A 24,129-nucleotide genomic window follows, 5' to 3' on the forward strand; every position below is an offset into this window, starting at 1 on the left:
TCTGCAAGAAGTAGATTTCAGGCCCTTTGCTTGCCAAGTGTGGTCAGGAATGTGGTCTGTGGTTTCAGAATCTTCATAGTAAACTGAAAGGAATCTGCCTGGAAACAGCCAGTCCTATGACTCCTGGAAGGTCAGGCTCATATTTGCATGCTTGAGATGTCTCTTGTCAAGTTTTAGCCCCTGCCATTTATTTTGAGGCTGCTGAGCATCAAAAGTCCTATTTTTGTCTGTTTCTTGTGTCTGTGAACAGGAACCATCGCAAGGTGTCCCTTTATTCATGTGGCTGCCTTTTCATTACTCATCATCTTTGATTTTTGGTTTCTGCATCCTCCTCCTCTCCTTATCTCTGCACAGCAAATGGTGCAGAAAGCAGATGTTAGATAAGATCCCAAAGTCATTGACTGAAATTTCATTACAGGGATGCAGTTAGTCTGTTGTGACAATGTCCAGATTCTCTGTGTTGCCCCAACAGCCTCTAATGCAAAGCCCTGCCTTCTCTGATTCAACTCAGCAGCTTGTAGCTCTCTTGGCAAGGGACTGATGCTTGCAGAAACTGAGATGGACTTTTGGGAGCTTAGAGGCAGATGCCTGTGTGAAAGCTAACTGCTAAAGAGGCTTCCAGAAAGTAGAATTAGGCAACTCCAATCTCGTCCAAGTGTCTCACAGCAGAAACACCCTCAAGGATGGTGGCACAAGCAGCTTGAAGGCTGCTTTAAGGTTTTCTCTGAAGAGGCTGTACTGTGGAAAAAACTGTTCTCCTCAAGCAATATCAGCTGTGGCCATCTCTCATCCTTTCTCTTGTGTGATATGAGCTCACTGGGGGATGCGCATCAGCCTGAAAACAGGAAAGGGAAGGGAAGCTACTTCAGAGGCCCTTAAATTCATATTATGACACTTTAATTCTCTCTCTGGCTGCTTTTGTTTTGGCCTGGTGTGTTTTTTCCGATAGAGATGAGAGGGGTGAGTGGGTGGAAAAGAAAGAAGCCATTCTTTTAGAAAGGGTCTTTTTTTTAAAGGACAAAACTCCTAACATACACATTCCTGACCTCTTGTGCCATTTGTTTTTGTAAGTCTGCTAGCACTAATTTGCTCAGCATACCATATTATTGATTTCAAGCCTATAATCTCAGATTTCTGCCTAAGGGAAAATGAAGTGCTTCATGTTTTCCTGCTCAAGGCACTGTGAGTTGTGAAGATGAGCGATCACCATGAAATTCATTAGTGGCATAGACCGGAATACCTATAAAATTGGTATTAAAAGGTAGGGATAGGGGGTTTATAAAACCTAAACTTATGGTTTCTGCTTTGATCCTATTCCAAGCTTTTGGGGCTGGCAAAACTGAATGAAAGGCTTTGAGTATTTCCTGCTTTTATGATGCCAGGAATGCCAGTTCAAGCAAACTGGTGACATGTTGGTGCTTCTCCTTATGGTCCCAGATGAACAAAAGAGCATGGTTGTACAAAATCAAATGTTAAAGACCTACCTATATGTTTAAGACTAAATATGGACTGAATTTCTACATCTGCCTTTCAACATGAAAAGAACTTATTGGTACATATGGCTGATTTGAGTAGAGTTTGAATGCTTTATAAATTGACAGTACTAACATGACTTTTGTTATGGTTTACACTAGGTATTATTGGAAACAACAAAGCTATAGGGAAGTACATCACAACTATGATCTTTCTGTACTTTGCCTGCCTCCTTCCATCCATTGCTTTTGGGTCACTCAATGATGAAAATACCCGAGGAGTTATTGGTGAGTTTGTTGGATTTGTGCATCTGTTATAGGATTCCATGTATCCAAACTGGGTAGCACTGGACACAAAAAGTTGTGATAGCTTTTATTTACTGAAAAAATCCCATAACTGAAGGTTTTCTAATTGTATATTTGCACATATTTCTTGAAAGACTAGATAAAATTAACACTACTTTGGATAGTATCATCTGACCTGAACTTAGATACGTGCTGCTGTGTTTTTAAATGATGCTCACTTTCTGACTATGTAATCTGCACATTTTTCTAGTACAAGCTCCTGTGCTTTTGATCTGATTCTGATTGCTAGTATCCAAACCACTGCTGTAGCAAATGATGCTTTGCTCTATCTCAGCTGTGGCCTTGAAGCAGTTCATACTGCTGTTAGAGTCCATAGGAGTCTTAGTTGAAATCTTGTCCTGAAGGCTTCCACAAACACTGGTTATGTTTTTATAGCTATGCAAAATAGGTGCTAAAAAAACAAAACAAAGGAGGGGAAAAAAGAAACGAAACCCCCAAATCAAATAAAAACCCCAGCATTCACAGTTCAACATCTGGAAACCTGATGGCCTCCTAAATTACTGGTTCAAGTTTGTTGGCAAAGGATCACTTCTTGCTTTCACAGTCTTACCTCTATACCCTCTGAATATTGCCCTTACTCATTAGCAGTTGGCTTTTATGCCTCATGAATGCTCCTTGGTCAAGGAGGTGTTGGTTTAAAACCCTGTTTATTTCCTTCCTTCCTAATTGCTTGTAGATGTGCAGAAGACAATCGTTGGCCAGTGTATTGGAGGGCTGCTTTATGCACTCTTTTCAGGGCAGCCTCTAGTTGTACTCCTAACTACAGCTCCTTTAGCACTCTACATTAATGGTAAGTCTATTAAACATGTACGTCATGGGACTGGTGTGATTGGGTTTGATGGAATGGGACTTTGTGCAAGAGCTTTACAATCCTGCTAGAGCTTTAGTTGCATTTGTTTAATAAATCAATGTTAAAGAGATGCTTCTGGTGCTGAGGGAAAGGGGAGGAATTTGATTCAGGTTTAGTTAAAATTGGTTTCTAAAGGAATCATTTTGTGTAGAAAAAACACTTGTAAGATAAAGCAATGAAAAGAAATGCTTAAGGGAGGAAATATTTTTCGTCTAATGGTTTTCTTATGTGACTGCCTTTAACAAGCTTGATGCTAAGAGCCTGAAACAAAATGTTTCTTGTCGTTTGGTTTGGTAGTTTTTATGGGGGTGAGGTGAGTTAGTTTGGGAGCTTTTTGTTTTGTCTGTTAAGATGTGGTTAATAGCTTTATGGTTGCAGTTGCAAGCTGATACTACTGAGCCACAGGTGTGAAGGAGCAAACTCAATACCTATAGGAACAGTCAGAGAGGCTATGATAAGCTTGAAAGGTTTAAAACAGGAGGCTTTGTCCATAACGCAGTGGCTGAGTACACAGGGTGCAAAAACACGTATGAGATACCTTCATCAACAGCATCCTGGAATGTCAGTGAGAGCAAATTCCAAGGGCTGATTCTGTGGCCTTAATCCCTAGGAAAGATGCTTTGAGTGGAGAATAGTTTTCCAAGTGTTTCTTCACTTTTCTAGTGGAGAAAAGGGGTGGGGAAGAGTAAAACAGTTTGGGTTGATCCTCTCTTCACTTGGATGTGCAAGAACAGGCCTCTAATGGTATCTGCCATAAGTCCATTGGGGTGAAGTCTTGAAAATGGTGCATTTTGCCATCAAGCAGATGGTGATCACAGGGTGGTAATAACAGAAGTTTAATCTGACATGTGAATACTTCACTTTTGCAGTCATCCGAGGAATCTGTGATGACTACAACTTGGATTTCAGTGCTTTCTATGCCTGGATTGGACTGTGGAACAGCTTTTTCCTTGTGATGTACTCCCTCTTTAATTTCAGTCTTCTGATGAAACTCTTTAAAAGGTAGCTATTTTCAAGAAGTCATATTTTGATCAGATTATTCAGCAAATGGAAAAATTACACATTCCACAAGCTCCTTAATTACAAACTTACTGCAAAACGTGTTTTATGAGATGAAGCTAGTATCATTTCAGCTTATTGTTCCAGCTTGAAAGAAGCGCTTAAAAGATTCACTGGGTTTTGTTTCCTGAGTTGGAGTTTAACTAAAATCAGTATAATTTCATGTAAATGCATGAATATGCTTATTTTTCCTTTGAATGGAGTTGAATGCAGACTCTTCTAATGGCTACATTAATGCCTGGGATTTTTTCCACAGGTCAACAGAAGAAATAATTGCGCTTTTTATATCCATCACATTTGTGCTTGATGCCTTCAAAGGCATTATTAAAGGTAAGTTTTCCAACAATGTTTTCAATGCAGATCTCTGCTTTGCTTCCTTGTCAGAGAAATGCAAGGCTGCAAATAGGCATGATGTTTGCTTGTTCCGTGTTCATTCAGGGTCTCCAGGGTGAAACTAAATCAGTGTGAGATTGAAACAGCGCTTTGTCAGCAGGTTACCTGGATGTTCAGGATTTCTATCAGATCTAATTTTAGTTAGCTGAGATAGGATTTAATGTCTTAACTTTTACTGAATGGAAAAACCCTAATAATATTACTTTGGAAGTCTTTTCTTGATACCAGTCTCTTTGGTCCTGGCAAAAAAAAAAAAAAAAGGTCCATTTTAAATGCAGGGCATTGAGACCTCTCTCCTAACCATATTATTAAAACTATATGGCTTGAGATTGCCCATTCTAATGCGAGACCCTTCCTTAATGGCAGCAGGAGGGCTTAGTGCTTTCCAGCATGCTCCTAAAGCTATTCTGCCCTTCCAGTTGCTTGGTCCTCATTAGTTAAGTTCTAGGTGAGCAGCCTTGGAGCGTAACGGATTTCTCTGGTACCTCTCTTCCCATCAGGATTGGCAGGATGTATTTGTGAAGGTGGAAGATGTTGGCAGAAATGCCTTGTGGTTGGCAATATGTCTGTGCATCCCAGTGGGAAGTTGTCAAAGTCTACATTCCTTGGGTTTTGTAACCTAAGGGATAACCAAGCTTGGGCCATCCTTTGAAATCCTTCAGGACATACCTAAGCACATTGAGCTTGTTTTCAGGATACTTGGGCTTGGCTCATTATGGTATCTTGCATGCAGTGAGAGCACCTTCAAAGAGCAAGTTTGACACTGCAAAGCAATTTGAAGTGAGATACTTCCTTGCTTCATAGGGAATCCTTAATTTGGCTTATATGTGCTTTGATTGTGCAATAGAAAGGGGGTTTTGACTCTGCAGAACACCTGCATCTCTCAGATACCCTGTTTAGACAAAGCTTGGTGAAGGAGAAGCTGTCCTGGGATACTTTGCTTTCTCCTCGCTCACCGTGTAGCTGTGAACTTTGCTTAATGTGTACTGTTAGTGCCCTGTTCTGGAGGCATGGGACAGTCTCCCTGTGGCTTTTTAGGTGTACCTGAACTCTGTTCCTGTTCTCTGTAAAAGTGAGCAACTGCAAATGTTCACAGTGCTTCTGTAGGAGAGAGCTGATTTCCCATAGCAGGGGCATGAAATGCAGGTTAAAGGTACAGAAAACATCCATTGATCTCAGCTGCCAGACTTCCAGGAACATGCAAGTAATACATGAGTATTTGCTCAATACAACAATATTGCAGTGGGGACAGGAGAGGCTTCTGGAGGTTAATTAGTATAATTAGTGAATTAGCACCATTCTGCCTTGTACTTGGGAAGGGCTGAATTTGTAGGACCAATGGTAATGAGATCAAACCAACACTCCTGCCATTTTCCAGCTCACTCTGGCTTCAGCTGCATCTGGGACTATCAGTGCATCAGCAGATGGGACCCCAGATCCTGCCATGTCTTCAGATGGAGGGCACTGATGCTGCCGAGCACAGACTGTTCTTAACCCCCTCGGTGCTCATATTTAAACACATAACAGTGCAGACCATGTCTGCATGCTTGTCTGTCATCTTTCACTCCTTGTTTTATAGCAGGAGGTGATGGCTGCTGCTGCCGCGTCCTCCTCCTCCCACTCAGAGCTTCAGTTGAGCAGTTAAGCAGAAAGAGAAAGCTGGTACTTTCTCCATGCTGTTCAATGTGTTCTGGTTATGGCTAGCCAGCTGACAGCAGCTTTGGGCTTCCTTAATGTCAAGAGAGCACTTTCTCCTGCCCAGATAAGTTTTCCTCAGTCTGTTTATAGCCTTGATTTTTTGCAAGGTACTCATACATGTGCAGGAAAGAAGGGTGGAGGAATGTGATACCATACAGAGGAATCCAGCCATGTGCATTCATGCTGTCCTGGTGACACTTTGTTTTCACCGCGTGGCCCAGCCACCAGAGCTGTGTTTGTTTGATCTTGACATCTGCACTCTGCAGGAAACGGTGGTGAACTGGCTGAAGCAAACAAAGCGAGTTAATGTTGTTGGAGGGAACTTGAGCACACGCTAGGCTTGAGTATGGCTCTGTTTCAGCAAGGGAACCACCTGCTCTGCTGCTCTCTCTCAGCATGGGCAACCAGATTCACTTCTCTCTGTTATAAAAACAAGCTATAAATCTGCAGGAGTCACATTATATTAAGTCCATGGTGCAGGATGAAGGCCTCCACTAGCCATGTTGGCATGTTTTTGATGCTTTAACTAAAAAGTAAAGTCAAATTTTCTTTCTCGGTATCCAGGATTGAGTGGAGCAATCCTATCTGGTTTTGAGGTGGCTGCAGATTGAATTGCAGCCTGAGAGGGAGTGTAGGTATAGTGAGGCTGAAGGCAGGGCACCAAAGATGTGCTCAGCCCTTAATGTATTATTGCAGTATAGCCAAGTGATCTTAAAGGTCTTTTCCAACCTGGTTGATTCTATGATTGTAAGTGTTGGGAAATTGAGTAAATCCACAACACCCAGAACAAAGTAACTTGTTTCTTATTTGTTCTAGTTCAAATCTAAATGCAGAGGAATGCAAATACATTCTGCATAGTTGCTGGGTTGTGCATGCTGTTGGTTTATCACATGCTCAGTAACTGTATATGTTGTTAGGATTTAGTAACACTTAAGGTCAGTTGAGATGGTGAACAGTCAGTTAGCCCTGGCCAGCTGCTAATCCCCAGGAAATGCTGCCATAATCACTTCTGTTATGACAAAAGTGTCCTTTCATGTTTAGAGCCAGAAACCACAAATCCTCCAACAACCTATTCTGTACTGGTACATGGGTCATGGCACTGCTCAGTGCCTCAGTTTACCTCTTTGCAAAGCAGGTGTGGGTGTCCTGCTGGGCTGGATGCAGCTGCGAGGATGGAGGGAGGAAATGATAGCAAAATATCTTCCGCAGCACACGATGTGGGAATACTCAGTGCTAACTGAGGCTGTAATTGCTCCTTGCTGGGGGAACCTTTCTCATGCTTTAATAGTGCAATGGTCTCCTTATTTCTGCTACTGAGAGTAAATTGAAAAGTTAAATCTTGAACTGTAAACCTTCTATGATCTATAATCCATATACAGAAGTACTGAATATGAAGCAACCAGGTTTTTTTTTTCTCATGACCTGTATGCCCTATTGACTCCATCCACTTGTCAAATGCCCTAACTCCTTTTTAAACATACAGGTGGTAGAAAAAGATTATTAGTGCTGTTAAAATCACACTACGGCTAAACACGGGGCATTTTACACTAGGGTGAGCTCCAAACCAGCAGTAAACTGTGCTTCAGCCAAAATCAAGGTGATTGAGAATACCAGTTGTGCTTTGCAAGAATGCTTGAAGTTTTGCTTGGTTTCAAATATTTAGAATTCCAGTTTGGTTTGCCTGCTTTTCCTGCTGCGGATAAGAAAATTGGTTGTTATTTGGGGTTGGGGGGAAATGTTGTGAGTATTGTAGCCTGAGCTTCAGATTGTTGTGTTTTTGGCTCAAGAGTATTGGGTTTCTCTATGCAAAGTTCAAGGGGTATTTTGACTAAAGAGAAGAAAGGTAGAGAGGCTGCAACGCTCTGATATGGTGGTTTCCATCCTTCTGTATCTTCCCACTGGTATGGGGGGCAGCGGGTGCTGCCTGCTGCTGTCTGATCATGGGAGCACCAAGGATGCAAAACCCAACTTCCATCTTCTGCTTTTATTTGCTCCTTGTAGCACCTCAAGCTCTTGCTTCCCAAAGAGGTACAATCACTCCAAACCCACATTTATATGCTGGGAGCTAGCCAACGTTATAGAAATGGGAACACAGCTGCCTAAATGCTCAAAAGCAAGAGTGCATTTTCAACTGTTAATTACTTATATAAATGCTTCTGAGCTAACCCAATACATTTATGGATAGTTCCAAAGGTGTTCATGGGTGTTTTGCTTGTACAGGTTTGCTTCAGGTACTCTCTAACTCAATTTCCATTTGCAGTGTAAATTCAAATGTTCTGCCAGGTTTTTCATGCCATCAACACTTACCTTTATAATCTGGACCAGCCCTGGAGGAAAAGTAATTACTGGACATTTTGAGGTCCACTGAAGTATCTGTGCAGCCTAGCTGCTGTTAATTTCTATAGAGATGTTGATGGAATTTGTTTATCAGGCTACTGAAAGTAAGTGTTAAATATATATATATATAAGAGCAGTGATTCCAGTGCTAGGAACAAAATCACATTGATAATTAGCACTGAAAGTCCTTACAGTTCAAACATGTTGCTTTAGATCAGCTCAACTTCTTAGCTGTTAAAGAGAAGCACTCATGATTTCTTTTCACTGGTTCAAGGGTAGAGCTATAAACCTGGTGAAGCATAACATTAATACTGCATGATCAAGCAAGGAAGAACCACTTTATTTTACTTGCTTTGATTGTCACAAACGTATCCTAATGCTTTGCCTGTTGGTTGTTTGTGCAGTTTTTAAGAAATATTACTACAGTGGGCGCACAGGAGAAAGTTACTTGGAAAAAGCACCAACTGATGCTATTCCAAGCCTCGGCATCAATACCACCTTCTTGATGAATTCATCAGTGAGCAGATCCATGTCCCTAGAGAATCAAACAGGCACGCATGATGTGCATTATGGGCGTGAAACTGCCGTCCTTAGTCTCATGTTGATGCTGGGTACCCTTTGGCTTGGTCATACGCTCTATCAGTTTAAGAAAAGGTGAGTTACTTCAGTCTTAGAGCTCAGACTACTGATTATCTCGTATTACCTGTGAGGAATCACTAATGGTTTAGATCTTAACTTTGTAACCCAGAAAAATCAGATGGAACTCTTCCATTAGTGCTGGTGGAAGCCAAAGCCAGACATGAACTTGGCTGGCCACCTGGAAAGTGTTTGCAGCAGAACAAAATGTTCAGTCACTCAATGATGGCCTTCCGTATTTGGTTTGGCGTCGCAAGTGACTTGTTAGAAAGCTTTGGGTGAACCATGTATTTCATGTTGGAACTCCTGTAACTCCCTCAAAATAGGCATTGACTCATTTTGGTGGGCAAAAATCACTGATGGTGCTGGCAGGTCTACTGGAAATGTACCTTCAGTGTACTCTTGGGTGTCAAATGCCCGGCTGTAGTTTGGGATTTACTCCTATTGCCTTTAAAGCTCTTCATTTGAAATGCTTGAGTAAGCAATTAAACTGAAGTAGAAATGAGACACAAATTGGTGTTTGGAGGACTTATTTTCTAGCTTGCATCTTAGTTTCTTCTTTCTTTATGGGTTTTGCATATGCATTCATCAAGCTTCAAAGGCTATAGATTCCAGAGGATTTAAAGCTGATTTGCAGACTAATTTTTCACTCCAAGTATCTCTTCAGAATTGCAAGATTGGACTGAATTTTCACTTGTTAGAGCATTAATGCTATCTGGATTGCATGATTGTCCCTACAGCGTGGTGTTGATGGAAGGTTTTATTTGTCTTTAAATTGCAGCCCTTATTTGCATGCCAGAGTACGGGAAATTCTATCCGACTGTGCCTTACCGATTTCAGTTCTGACTTTCTCTGCTGTGGGTTCCTATATCTTCAAGGAAATTGAAAGTAAGTTATATTTTTATTCTCTGTAATAATAGGATGCATAAATAAGAGAAATTAAATCCTAGGAAGGTTTTGCTAAGCAAAAGAAATAGCAAATATAACTACATCCAACTTCACAATTACCGCATGTGCCTCGCACTACCCAAAGAGCTCAGATTTCCTCAGTATTAGATTTAATTAATCCAAACCCCTTAATCAAATAAGCCTGGATGAAGTTTTTCCTCTAGACAAATTATTCCAGTGTGCCTTTTCATGTCAATGTAATTTAAGGTACGTATCTCTTACAATGAAGAGGATCAACAATTTCTGGGCAAGAACAAAGGGAAGAGTAATTAGCAGGCAGGAAGGGTTGTTGCCAGTCATACAGGCGTAGAGTTGATGATCCCAGTCTGTCCTCTTTGTCTCCAGTTTACGTTTTCCTAATTTAGGTGAAATGGTGCAGAGCATCTGCGCAGTTTGAAGTTAACACAAGGAAATCTAAATATGAGGCACCATTCATTGGCCAAATAGATCAGCTTTTCCATATCAGGAAGCGATAATGGGGACAGGAATTGCATTGTCCTGTAGTGACGTGAGTGGGTGATGTGAGGAAATGTATGGAAACAAATAAGAAATGGCTTTTTTTTTTTTTTCTGTGATGGCCATTCCATCCAGTTGGATTGTAAAATGATGTTTGGCCATGTGTGATTTATCCCTAGTCATGGATTTCTTCCAATGACAGGAAAGTAGGGGCATTTCATACTCAAATGCCTTGCACAGCTTGTTGGATATGAGGAAGTTTCGAAATGCCTCTGTTGGTTGATTAACTGAGCAGGAGGATGATACTGTTGTTAGAAATAAGGTTTTCTAATCTAAAAATGCCTTGCATCTGTGGAAAACAAGTTTCCCTCTTTTGTTTTGCTCAAATATATGTAATGCCTCACTAGGAGTAGCAGTAATCTGTCAAATCAGGATGGCAGCCAAGTTCTAAGAGGATGGAGGAAAAAAATAAACTAAAACAGCCAGATGAGCCTGTCTTCTATGGCCTTCTGGCTCCCACATGCCAGAGCATCATGTCTGGCTTGCTGCATTGGTTCCCAACAGCTCATGATGTGTAAAACATTACTTGAGTCCATGTGGATGGTTGGATGAGAAGATGCCTTCTAACATCATTCCTCTCCTCTTTCCAGTGTCCAAATTCAACTACAATCCATCTGAGAGCTTGTTCGTGCTGGCCCCAGTCCAGTCCCTGTCCATTGGGTCAGTGATGAGCGCCATGGGGCTAGGGTTTCTCCTGTCAATGCTCTTCTTTATAGAGCAGAACATTGTGGCGTCACTCACAAATGCACCAGAGAACAGGTAATGCTTTTGGTACTCGTCTGTGAAGGGATATACTTAGCCTCTTCCCAGCACTGCTTGTCCAAAGCTTGTTTGAACATCAATTCTTCAGAATGTCTGTTGTCACAGATGAGGATAACTCTACTACTTAACTCCTCACCATCCCCAATACCCAATACTGTGGCAGTAAGTCAAAACCACAGAGCATCTATGAGCTCATCACTTCAGCATGTTTTTTCTTTACCGATGGGTGAATATTATGGAGATCTTTTGTATGGTCTGAGGTCTACAGATATCTAGGGAGTCTAAAACTTGTGCTGCTCTTGCACTACAGGGAACTTTTTGAAAATGAAAAAGTCAATGACCTGCATAAATGTCATAACATGATGTGCTGCAGCTGAGCATCAGAAAAAGAAGTGTTTGGAGCTCTTAGTCTCCAGCTGAGAAGGTGGAAATAGCACAGTATGTCTAATGTCTGAAAGGTCTGATTTATGTGCAAACTTGAGTCGAGATGTTGCACTATTAAAATATTCCCTCTGATGTTTCTGTGCTAGCTGCAATCAGATATGATACCAAGACTGAACGTGTATGACTTTTCCAGGGAAACTACCATGTTTCAGAGGATTCTTTTGCTAATGTAATGTGTGGGAGGGTTCTCTCCTTGCATAACCTACATTAATATTCTACATGCTGTAGCTAGAGTGACACTGAGCAGGGAGAAGACAAGCTCAGACTCAGCTATACTAATTTGGTTTTCTGTGACCACTTGATTTTTGTTCCTCTCATCTTTATTGTATCTGTTTAAAAGTGTTGCATAAATTTGTAATGTAACTGGGTCATCTATTTCCTGATATGAGATTCTTCTAAACTTTTGTGGGGTTTTTCCACTAAAGCATCTTTAAGGAATGTAAAATATTCTTCAGTGTTTTTCCTAGTGTTTTTCATAATGCCTTGTTATGGGACTGAGCAGAAATCAGGGCATGGGTTTTTAGAGATGGAAACAACAGGGCTTGACAATTTCTGTTTGTGGTACCATCACATAATGAAAATACCATTGTCTATACCAGCCAAATGGAGAATGTACTTCTTGGTGTCTTAACAAATGTAGTGATTTCCTCCTGTATTAAGAACAGGGGAAAGATGATGCTTGCTTGAAACTACACTAATGTGCTTTGTTAATAGTCAAAGCAAGGGTGTAGGACAGTCCAGGGAATACTGGGCTGGATGGGTTATGTGAAGATAATCTAGGATAAGGCATCTTTGTGTGTTGGGCTGGACAGTCTCAACATAGCCTTTATCCATTGGTCAAAGCAGGTGTATACTACAGAGTGCTACCAGGCTGCTGAGACCAAACAGCTTCCCAAGGAGGCTAAAATGATGAGGCCTTTGTACATAGAAAGCCCTCTGAAAAGGGCAGATGGGATAATCAAATGATAACCCTGGGGATGCTGGAGATGCCTTTGCTCTGAGAAAGCAGCACATGAGCAGGGGCAGTGTTTTCAAAGTGTGAGCCAACACAGGAAGTGTGTTTACAATCCCACCCTTCCTGCCAGCACCTTCCAGCTTGAGGTATTGCAGTGTAGACATCTACCTGACCTAGTCGCCCTGTGGCCTCTTCAGTCAATGGAGGTGAGCACTTCCAATGAGACAAATCTTTTTGTTTCAAAACCAAACCTACCCAAGATTTCTGCTGCCTAAAAAATAGCATATACTGCTCTTTGAGGTAGAAACTAGGCATAGATCTTCATGTGTTGGGTCATGTCTACTAGCTCCATGCACCTCATGTCTTAGAGCATCTTGGATGGCTCCAAGTCTCTGCTTACCTATTGAATGGAACTTGCTTGGTGACATTAAGACACCTAAATGGTGGTCTCTTTCCAGTTGATGGTGCCTGGAGAGCAATTCAGCTGATCTTTTGTGTGAGGGTACCAACTGCTGTCTGGTCTGATGGCCAGGCAGGAAAACAGCTCTAGACTTTTAAGTGAGGTGTCAAAGTCTGAGAGCTAAATACTTCCCTAGCCTTTTTCTAAACTTATGGTATCTGAGGAGTTGTACCAGATGGGTACATTGAGGAAAGGGGCAGACCTTACATAAAAAGGCAAGGTTAAACTAGATGTGAGTTCAATGCTAGTGGCTGCTCTCTGTGTAGTCCTTGCAAAGGGCAGGTCAGCTTCTTTGATGATGAAGGCTGCCAGTTTCCTCTGTCCTCTAAGAAACAAAACAGAGGTTCCCCAGTATTCACCAAAGCCAGGACCATATCTCCTTATTTGGCTACAAAGGAGGAGCTGAAGTTCAGTGAATTCATGCCTCATTTTCTTATCACACAGTAACATTACACAGTCAGGGCTTTACTGCAGCATACGTTCTGCTCATCGGGAAGGAAGGAGACCAGAGTTAAAAACAAGACAGATGGGGAAACTTCAGCCTCAGTAGTTAGACAACCCATGCCCGGGTTTCTAACCACTCCCTACATGGGCTCTAACAAGTATAGATGTGTATTTTGAGTGAACTGCAGTAAGCATAGGGGCAAAATGCTGATGAAATTTTCATGGGCTCTTACTTGAGTGGGTTGCCTTTCTGCTCAGTGTTGTTCTTTCCAAGAGATGACTGCTTTGGGAGCAAGCTATCCAGTTTTATTATGTTTTGTGTTCATGTAGCATAGGCTGTAAGGCAGGAGGTGTGAAATCACTCGGTGCATGGAAGTGCACTTTGGTGTTTAGCATTGCAGCTCAGGTTCAGCAAGGGCACTCTGTTAGCTTGCACTGGATGTAACTGCTGTCAACAAAAACCTCGTTTCAGGTTGGTGAAGGGAACAGCTTACCACTGGGACCTCCTGCTTGTTGCGCTGATTAACACAGGGCTGTCCGTCTTTGGCCTTCCATGGATCCATGCTGCCTTCCCTCATTCCCCAATGCACGTCCGTGCCCTGGCTTACGTGGAGGAGAGGGTTGAAAGTGGACACATCTATGAGACGTAAGTAGGAACCACAGAGCTGTCTTGAATATCTTTGGGTTTATTTGTGGCTTCCTAATCCTTTTGGGTACAGGGGGTTACATTGCTGAGGAGTTAGCTGTCATCTTGAGGACCTGCAAGATATGGAGGTAGAGGGGAGATGTGCCAAATGAAGCCACCTCAGGCACCATGACCTGTGACCTGGCTTCATCCTACTTCACCAAAGTGCTTGGTTTTAGGAGAGAGGTTTCTGCTCTTTATGCAGTCCGCAGGGGTTCCACTCACTCCAGTGCAAATAGTCCTCTGGAAGAGTCAGCCAAGGCCTTTTTCAGGTTTATCCTTGTGGAAAGCTGAGGAGAAATGCTTTAGCCACATCTTTCCAGATGTCTCCACCAGAAAAAATCCAGTCTGATTCATTGGCTGAAACCTGTCTGGTGGTTATTATGAAGAGCAGGAAAAATGCAGCATTGTTTCAGAGCTCCCATAGCATCTTCCACCACGTTCCAGGAATGAGAGATGCTTATTAAATTCTCTTGCTTTTAAGCAAAAGCAACTCCAAAGCCATGCCCAGGTTGTGACTTCCTATTTAAGATCAGCTTTTTGGTTGTTCTGAGTTGTCCAACACACTCTTATCAGAGACCTATTTAAAGAAAAAGTAAAATGAAATATCTCATTTCTCATGAAACCTGCTCCAGAATAGGGAATATCTGGTCTGTTTGATCTCAAGATGTTACAGTTGAGTGCTTTTACCTCAGAAGTGGTAATTTCCACTCACATGCCATTAGTTTTAATTATCCTGCCTTGGTTTCCATTTTCAGAGTTGCCTCTTATCAAAAGCGAGGCTAAGTGGTCATTTACTTTGGGGGATGGAGTGGGTCAGTCTCTTTCATTTCAGTCTCACTTTCATGCTGTTTTCTGTGCCAGCTGGCCCAGCCCAACCTGCCACAGCAGCTTTTTGGGTCAGTGATGTACAGATTTCACCTTCCACATCTGGAAACTGCTGTCCTGCTGCTCCCTCCAGTGCTTTTACAGACCTTTCCTGGGACATCAGTCCCATGGGCTTGTATTCCCAGTAGTATGTGTTGGTATTAGTTGTTCCCACAGCTGTATCTGGCTTGAATAAATGCTAAACCCTATTTTAAAACTCCCAACAACTTTGCAATTTGAGTTCTGTAGGGTGCCCTTGATCCTCGTGTCCCTGATCATAGAATTGCAGACTGGTTTGTGTTGGAAGGGAGCTTAAAGCCCCTCCAGCTCCAGCCCCTGCCACAGGCAGGGACCCCTTCCACTGGAGCAGCTTGCTCCAAGCCCCTGTGTCCAACCTGGCCTTGAACACTGCCAGGGATGGGGCAGCCACAGCTTCTCTGGGCACCCTGTGCCAGCGCCTCAGCATCCCCACAGGGACAAACTTCTTCCTAATTTCTTCTTGATCTGCTCTAAATTATCTTTGATCTTTATTTCTTTGGGAAAGGCAGGATTCACACTTTGAAATCCCTGTACTAAGCCTCCCTCCTGTTTCTTCCATTGTCAGCTTTAATACCTGGTAGCTATTTCCCTGTTTTTCCACCCACTGTCTTGATTCTGTATTCTGGCTGCTTCTTAACAAAGTCAAGTTCTCAGCTTGAATTAAGGTCTACCTGCTGTCCTTGTTCTCTTTTACCCAGCTGCCCAGAACTGGTGTCAAAGAGAACCCTCTTTGGCCATGCTAAGCTAGATACAGCTCCAGTGATTATCCCAAAAGGCCAGAGGGATAGAATCATAGAATAGTTAGGGTTGGAAAGGACCTTAAGATCATCAAGTTCCAACCTTCCTGCCATGGGTAGGGGCACCTCACACTAAACCATATCACCCTCATCCCACTAAGCATGTTCCCCCATGGTACAGCGCTCTCTCTGCTGGAGGCAAGTCATTAGGTAAATGAGTTCTTTGAGCCTGATATTGGGAGTGAAAGAGAGAACAAGGATTTCCTAGTTATTTGAACTCCCTTTGAGACAAGTGGTTTTGTTCTCTGCAAAGCACCGAGCTATAAACAGGAGGCTGTAAGCAACGTTGTCATCTTTCTGCTTTGTTTTCTCCTAGTCAGCTCTGCTCAAAAAGAAATGTACTGAAGCTCAGTTAGAAAATCAGGAGTTCTTTCAGTGCTGGCTCCCCTGGCAGGCTCCTTTCCCTCACTCAAATCAAAGCTCTTATTGAGGATAATGATATAAACAAGGATAAAGACCTGTCTCAATGAAAGCAAAGTTTTCTTCTCCCCTGTAGAGTAACCACTCGAGTTTCATGCAGCAAATAGTCTCTCCCTGCTCAGATGGAGGAGGTCAGGAATGGCTAATCCTGTGCTAGCCAGATTTAAAGGATTCTGGGGAAATGAGCCTGGATTATGCTCTTTTAATTTCCATTAATTACTTCATTTCTACTGCAGCAGACTTTCTGGAGCTGCTTCCTCAGGGCTAAAACGGGTTCTGAACACATGCAAATTACAGCGTTTCTTCTGTTGACTTAATGTGACTGTGATGTCCTTACCCTAGAAATAAGAAACGTGTTAGAATTGGCAGAAAACCAATTTGAGACTTGGAGCTTTAGCTTTAAACATCTCATGTTTGGTCAATTATGGGTAATTTTAGCTATGTTCTGATAAGAAGTTCCAAACTACTTTAAGTGGCACTAGCAGGAACTGGCACTAGTAGTTGCAGTACATTTTATATGTGCTCAAACACTCTTTAGTGCCATGATTGCTGCATCCCAAGAGTTTACAGTAGAAAACTTCATGAACTTCAAAGATCCATTACCAGAGGGCTATTACTACAACCTGTTCTGTACTTGCATGTTTGTATCTGACTGAAATGTGGTGGCTTCATATCTAATTTTGATCCTGAACTCTTCAGCTTGCATGACTTTGAACCTAGCAGATGTGTGTGCTCAGACTGATGCTTGCAGGTCATGAGCATCCCCAGCAGCAGGTTAGATCTTTGCCTTGAAGTAGCAGAAATGCTGCTTCTGTAGCTTGCCTGATTTTGAAGCCAGGGAAACTCTTGCTGTACCTGGGTGAAGCTAAATCAGTTGGTGCATCCTTTCACTCCTGCTTTACTGGGCACTTCAGAGCTACCAGAACCACTATGAGCTTCTCAAGTAGTCTGACCACTCCTTATCAGACTGTCAAATTGTTCTGACTTAGCACTTGCTATTGCACTTTAAGCTGCTTGGCTCTGTTCATCTCGGAGACTTCTCTTCTTGTGGTGATCCAGACCTGGAGACAATGGAAAAGGTGCCAAACTATATCCACCTGGGTGATGTCCTAGTTCTTCCAGAGCTGGAAAGAGCAGTCTGCAGATAAGAGTCAAGTGCTCTGCTCTCCCTCAGCTTCTTTAAGCAGTGGCAGGGACCCCTTGACATAGGAGACTTGCAAGAGGATCTGAATAAAATCTCTTTTGAAGGAGGAAAGCTGTGGTTTGTGCTATTTGAACCTAGCCAGGGGAGGGGAGAGATTACTTAAAGGTTAACACCTCCTGTGACTCTTCTGTGCATCCTCTGTTGGTAATTCTAGATAATATGTATGATCTCCTCTGTTACTCATCAACAGATTCAAGCCTTGTCCTCAGGACTTTGTGTACTGTTTGGGATATCTGTTGCTCTTGAACTCATGTTAATTCTGCCATGTTATCCAAATCCTGAGAGTGAGCCTTAGGCTGTTACCCTTCCCTTTCTCTCTAAGTATAGGTGTGGAAGTCTCCTTCATCCCCACAGCTCCATCATTCTCTTGAATGTATTCACAGATTTGAAGTTCAACCTGGCCTTACTTCTATAAGCAAGACTCAAAAAATTAATATTGAAAGAAATCACTGAGAAGCAATCTTCTTTAGGCCAGAAGGGATTATAAAGTCCCAGCAGTGCATATGTAATAGAAGGAAATGTACTTCGATAGATCTCATGGCTGGTTATCGTGTTAATCCTCAGGATATTTTGGGTATAGGGTTATTTGGGATACAAAGTCTTGCATTCAGGGAATGAGGCCACTAGATGACCCCAAAACAGCCTACAGATGTTCATTTCTCTGGATAATAGGGGAATTTACTCACTGGCTTATCCACTGAAGGGGTGGATTTATCTTCTCAGAAGAAGTTAGGAATCCTCCTTTTCTTTATTTACAAGTAGTCTTAAAAGATGAGGTTTTTCTTTCCTCCTGTTGTTTCTGGTAATTTGCTTCAAAGTAGGAGGAGATGCTCGCAGGTTTAGCTGAAGTGAAAAGAAAACAGAGCAACCTCCTCTCATCCCCATGTGGGCTCTGAAAGTTGCTGCTTGCTTTCCTGTCAATCGCCCCCACTCCTCCACCCCCCAAAAATCAATCTGTGCTCTGCCGGCTACAGAAAACTTGCATTAATTAATTACATGTTTTGCATGGTAATAGGCAATTTGCAGTGCAACTGCTATTATCCACAGCAGAATTGGCTTTCTAGCTCCCTCCATAGTGCTCTCAGCATTCCCTTCCATATAAACAAGGAGATGCTCATATACATCAGAAATGCTGACTCGCAGGCAATAAAATGCAGACTTCTTTATACAAGAGGTTCATTAGTTCCTGTAGAAGTCAATGAGTTTTCTTCTGGATAGGAGCCAATTGCATATGCACTGGGTAAATCGAGGAAAGGATTACTGCCCAGGAGAAGGATTCTTATCTAGTTGGGGGTTTTAGTTTGATTTTGGGCTCTGGTTTTGTTGGTGTTTCTTTTTCTTCAATGTGCTGAACAGAATTAGTTTAGAGGGCAAATCAGTTCAGGATAGGGTCTGTGGAGCTTTGCAGAAGGGGAATTGGGCATTTTTCCAGCTGCTGTGTTTGAACGGTGGATTAAGTGCCTGGCCTGGGTCCAGCAGAGCTCTGCCTTCTCAGTGTCAGCACGAGGCCAGAAGTGCTGATCTCAGTGCAGTGGAGATGAGTTTCCCTTTCCCGAGAGGCACGTGTCCTGCACCTATGCACAGTGACCCCCAGCGATAATCTTATGTGGATGCTGCAATATTACCCTATTCCCCTAATCCCTGTTCTCTTGCTTTCAGGATTGTGAGTGTGAAGGAGACCCGGCTGACAAGTCTAGTGGCAAACTTCCTTGTTGGCCTCTCCCTTCTGCTCCTCCCCTTCCCTCTCCAGTGGATCCCAAAGCCGGTGCTCTATGGCCTCTTCCTCTACATTGCGTTGACCTCCATTGATGGGAACCAGCTCTTTGAAAGGGTGGCACTCCTGCTCAAAGAACAGGTACGCAGACTGGGGCACCAGACTGGTGCAACAGAAAAGGAAATGTTATTTACAACCTTTATTTTACCACCTTAGCACCAAACTGTGGCAGGAGCTAACATGGAGAGGTGCTGTTGCTGGGAATGGGACTAGCCCTAAAACTCATGCTCTCAGCAGACTTATTTCCAGCTCCAATCTGAACTTTACATCCCTTTCACATTTCTCTGCAAAGTGGGAATGAAACTTGATGTCTCCAGTTTAGCCTGGTCTGCCACTGAGACAAGAGCAAGAGATGCCTTTTCCATTAAAGGGGACAAATAAGCGAGAGATTAATGCAGCATCAAATAAGAAAAGTGGCATGCTTATTCTTGGGTTAAAAAGAGGTGGTAGCTAAATTGTTTGGAGAACAGCACTGTATCTCATCTGTCTTCTAATTCTGCTTTAATTGCTTTCTGCATTTCCCTGCCACAGAAGTATTTGAACTTTCTTGTTTGGAGTGGTATCTTAGATATAGAATAATAGAATGGTTTTGGTTGGAAGGGTCCTTAAAGCTGATCCAGTTCCAGCCCCTGCCATGAGCAGGGACCCCTTCCACTAGAGCAGCTTGCTCCAAGCCCCTGTGTTCAACCTGGCCTTGAACACTGCCAGGGATGGGGCAGCCACAGCTTCTCTGGGCACCGTTTGCCAGTGCCTCAGCACCCTCACAGGGAAGAGCTTCTGCTTAAGAGCTCATCTCAGTCTATCCTCTTTCAGCTTTAAAGCCATTCCCACTTGTCCTATAACTAGGACATTATATTACATATAATCCTTCTCAGTCTGCTCAGAATTGCTGTGGGGCTTCTAACTCCAGAAAGTTAGTGCATGGATGGAGCCAGGATAGCTGCTATCAGTGAAGACCCTGTTGTAGACCACACCAAAAAGAGATATGGGCAATGCCTTTTGAAAGAAGACAGTTGCACAAACTGCTGCTCGCTGAATGTAGGATGTTTGTAAGCTTTAAAACCCCTCTGTGATGCTGTCAGCTGCAGAGTCTGTGTGTTTTAAAACCAATAATAACAAATATTAAAGAGCACAGTCATGATGTCAGTAAGCGGTGATCTTTGGTTTCCCCAACAGAACTTCAGAACAGGTGACTTTTTTGCTGTGTTTTACATTTTCATTTTGACATGTGTGAAATGCCATACGATAAGATTTTAAACTCAAAATGAAATTACTTACATTATTGAAGCCCTTCTGATGTGGGATGAAAACAAATCTGGAAGATGTGTTTTCAAGCTTTCTCTGTTACAAGTGCTAAGAAGGTGTTAGCTTGCAGTGTAGGCGGTACCTGGGAGCAATTGTGAGTTTCCATCTTGCCTTCTTTTATATAACAATGGTCAAGGGCTTAATAAGCCCAACATTTGGCTCTGTATCTCTGCTAATCTGTCTTGATCTCTAATATGACATCCCAGAGGTCAAAAACTGAAATCTGGGTAAAGATTACATTTGTCATGTCCATTTTTGAATGAGGATTGAATGGTTACTGATGTGTGTAGAATGAGACTTCTGCCTTTATTAGAAATAGTGTGGAATTTTCCAAGGAGGAAAATTAAAAACTATTCTCAAATATGGAGATCTCCCTTTTCTGGAAACCTTTTAATGAGTCATGGCACAATCTGAAATCCATTGAGTCTGTATCGGTGCCAGCAGACAGTCGCTCATACTCTTCATTGATGTATAGACAGTGAGTCAAAGCCTGTGCACAGACATGAGCAAAAACTGTCAAAAGAAACCACGAGTGATATTTAGCCTATTAAAGTCACTTCACCCTCACCTTCTTTCTCAAAAATTAATATCTGATATCTAAATGAAGAAAATCACTGCAGTGAGTACAGCCTCTTCTTGCACCTCCCCAATCTCATCTCCTGGTTCAGCTAAACAAGTGGGACCACTAGGGGCAAGCATGGAGATGGAGTGTGGTCAGCAGAGGACAGAAGGCTATAAAATAATGAGGAGCTGTTTTTCAGGTCGAGAAACCAGCCAGCAGTAAGAGAACCTGAATGCATCTCCTTACCATCACCTCCCCTGCACATGCCCACAGGCACTTCACCTATTGCTGCAAAGCCCTGATAATCCTACTCCAGGGAATCTTATTACTGCACTTATCAAGATATGTTATTGTGCTCCAGATGCTCCCAAAGGCAATCTTAGTTCTGTGGTGTGCCTTTTCTTCTGTGGGTTTCTAGTGCCAGTCATCTTCTGTGTGTTGCTGCCAATGCTGTGGTTTAAGACGCTTGCTTTAACCCTACAAATCCTGTGTTCTGCCATTGAACCTGTTGATGCTGATGCCTTCTGTGTGTGTATAAACTGATGACTTTAAAACCCTTGTGTTTGAAAGCCTGTGCCACATTCTGCAGTCACAAGGCTAGGTTTCTGCCTCTCTAACATGTAGTTCTTCTCTTCCCAGACTGCTTATCCTCCGACACATTACATCCGCAGAGTGCCCCAGAGGAAGATCCATTATTTCACAGGCTTGCAGGTCCTGCAGCTCCTCATCCTCTGTGGTTTTGGCATGTCACCATTGCCCTACATGAAGATGATCTTCCCACTCATCATGATAGGGATGATCCCAATCAGGTATGAAGCTTGGATGCACTTTTTTTTGTCTCTCATAACCTTTTGTCTTCAGGCTTGAACTGTAGGAAGTCTAAATGGTCTGGAAGTACAACCAGTGCTTTCCTGAATGGTGGATGATGGTGACCTCTTCTTTACCAGTTGCTCAGGCTTGAGGAGAAATAGTGTAAGGAGCCTGTGATTTCACTGATGCTGGTGTTGTGAACAAGATGCTGTGCTGGCCATGGACTCTTCTTCCAGCTAGCAGAGAGGCAAATAAGTTTCCCTTTGCAGTGCCTCTAAGATGCCTGGTGCTTCTGAGAAGCTGTAGGCTGAGCCTTGCCCTAGGTGGTATTTGATAGTGTTCTCTTTGTCAAATTGCTTTGTAATTTGATTTCCTAAGCCCTGTGCTTGGAGCAGAGCTAGAAACTTTTCCTTATCTCCTATCCAGAGCTGTGGTGACCTTTCAGACCTCCTGCACTGCTGAATGCTATTGCCAATTATCAGTGAGGTCAAACTGGCCAATATCTTGCAGTCTTGAGAGAGAATCATAGAGAAATTTAACTAATTTCTTCCTTAATGTTCATTAACAGTGACTGCCCATTATTCTTCAGTTAAATCATTCATGCTCTCCATCCTTCGGCCGTAATGAGAAGCCATAATAAGATCTTGGAAGAAACAGATCTGTTTCCAGTCCATTCGATTATTTTTAGGCCAGGATGGCATCCAGTAATATCTGGTTGTCTTTGAACTTGCAGTCTCAGAGATTTTTCTGTCTGATCTCAAAGTTCAGAGCTACCAATGTGATAATCTGCAAAAGCAGCTATTGCGGTGTTTTCCTCGGATGATAAAGATGAGTCCAGTTCTTTCCAAAACAAAAGCAAATGTCAAAGCTTACCATGGCCTTCAGCAGGATCAGGTTAGAGCTGTTTGGCTTGGATTTTGAGAGATAAACAATCTTGGAAAACACTGGAAATATTGTTCCTGTGGTAAGAGTCTGTCACCCATCCATCACATAGGCATCACTTTGGATGGCTGTTGAAGTTGCTGGTAAGGGTTTCAGCTGTGTGCAGTGCTGGGTGATTGACTCTTGTGGGAATTGCAGGTCTCTGCACAGAGCAGCTCAGTATAGAAATAAATGTAGGACACTCTTTGCCACACACATTGGACATAGTGTGATAAGCTAAATCAGCAGGGAGAAAGGGTGTTGTCAAAGAACCTTATTTTGTAGTAAGAGCTAGACAATTTAGTGGTGCATATATCTCTCTCCTTTTAAGTAAGTAAGATCCTGTCATCTTATCCTAGCTCTGCTGCTAACTGATTTCCCTTTACAGAGCAGCTTTTTCTAGTAGCTGGATAATCAGCCCTGCTGCTAAGGGAAAGATGGTGCTACCAGGCACAATACAGAGGTTTGCCCTCGGCTTTCCTCTCTGATTTCTTTTGCCTTCGTGTAGTTCCTGGGGACTCCAGCAGAGAAGGCAGCACCATGAGGTAGCTCTGTAGTTAACAGTGACTTTTCCACAAACATTTGGCACTATAAATAGATGAGACAGAATAGAAGAAATTAAATCTCTCTTTTCTTCTGAAGAAGTGACGGAAGGAAGAGGAGATGGGACAGCAGCCAGGGGTCAAAATCTAGAATCAAACCCAGATGAGTGAGTCATGGCTCAGTGTTCTGTCCAGAAAAACAGTTATGTTACTTATCAATTTTAAACCCACGTTTCCATCTGGCCAACAGTATTAGACCCATGATTTGTGTTGTCAGTGGTGAGGCACCAGTGGCGTAGTGTTAATGTGAAAGTAAATGGATTTCAATGGCTTCTCATTATTGCAGGGGAGAAGAAGTGATCTCTTTGGGTATTACCAGTTCCTGGCTTTGATTCAAAACTTTGGGATGACTAGATTTTAGTTGCTCAGAGAGGATGAATCTTCTCTCTAAGTTCTCTGATGCTTATCTGTTCTCCCATGGCTCTCAGTTTTATCTCATGACAGGTCTATTTAAGCAGATGCTGGCATTCTCAGTAGTAAGTGCTGTTTAGGATCTCTTGCATAGCTATTGAAAGGGCCCTTCCAGGCTTTTCAGTGTTTTGTGCCTTTTTCTAACAGCTGAAAAATAGCTTCCTGTTAAGTAAGGAGAAGTTTCGAAACTAAACTTGCAGCAGGACTTAATGAGAGTAACCCCAAACCCCTAAAGTAAGGGAATCATTGATTCCCTGTTGGATCATAGAGACTAGACACTGGATGGGGACCTAGTGTTATCAGCAGCTGGAGGAACAAATATCACAGCCCCTTTTTAGCCTCTTGTCATGGTCTTAAGTCTTACTAATATATTTGGTGCTTCTCTAAAGATT

General features: G+C 42.6%; 1 protein-coding gene across 8 annotated transcripts in view; it reads left to right on the forward strand.

The window, feature by feature from the left end:
* The window catches only part of SLC4A11 (solute carrier family 4 member 11), a 144,858-nt gene that overhangs the window by 117,436 nt on the left and 3,293 nt on the right, over nucleotides 1-24,129 (forward strand). For all 8 annotated transcript variants that reach the window (XM_061351932.1, XM_061351933.1, XM_061351934.1 and 5 more), the window contains 10 exons: nucleotides 1,635-1,760; nucleotides 2,515-2,628; nucleotides 3,558-3,690; nucleotides 4,004-4,077; nucleotides 8,580-8,829; nucleotides 9,593-9,699; nucleotides 10,866-11,034; nucleotides 13,813-13,986; nucleotides 19,012-19,207; nucleotides 21,633-21,802. In XM_061351932.1, the coding sequence (XP_061207916.1) occupies nucleotides 1,635-1,760; nucleotides 2,515-2,628; nucleotides 3,558-3,690; nucleotides 4,004-4,077; nucleotides 8,580-8,829; nucleotides 9,593-9,699; nucleotides 10,866-11,034; nucleotides 13,813-13,986; nucleotides 19,012-19,207; nucleotides 21,633-21,802 (1,513 nt within the window). The remainder of the gene's footprint in view (nucleotides 1-1,634; nucleotides 1,761-2,514; nucleotides 2,629-3,557; nucleotides 3,691-4,003; nucleotides 4,078-8,579; nucleotides 8,830-9,592; nucleotides 9,700-10,865; nucleotides 11,035-13,812; nucleotides 13,987-19,011; nucleotides 19,208-21,632; nucleotides 21,803-24,129) is intronic.

The sequence above is a fragment of the Neopsephotus bourkii genome, unplaced genomic scaffold (assembly GCF_033783945.1).
Source record: "Neopsephotus bourkii isolate Nb327-2 ecotype Australia unplaced genomic scaffold, CSIRO-AGI_Nbou_v1 NB_616, whole genome shotgun sequence".
In the NCBI taxonomy this organism is placed as follows: domain Eukaryota; kingdom Metazoa; phylum Chordata; class Aves; order Psittaciformes; family Psittacidae; genus Neopsephotus; species Neopsephotus bourkii.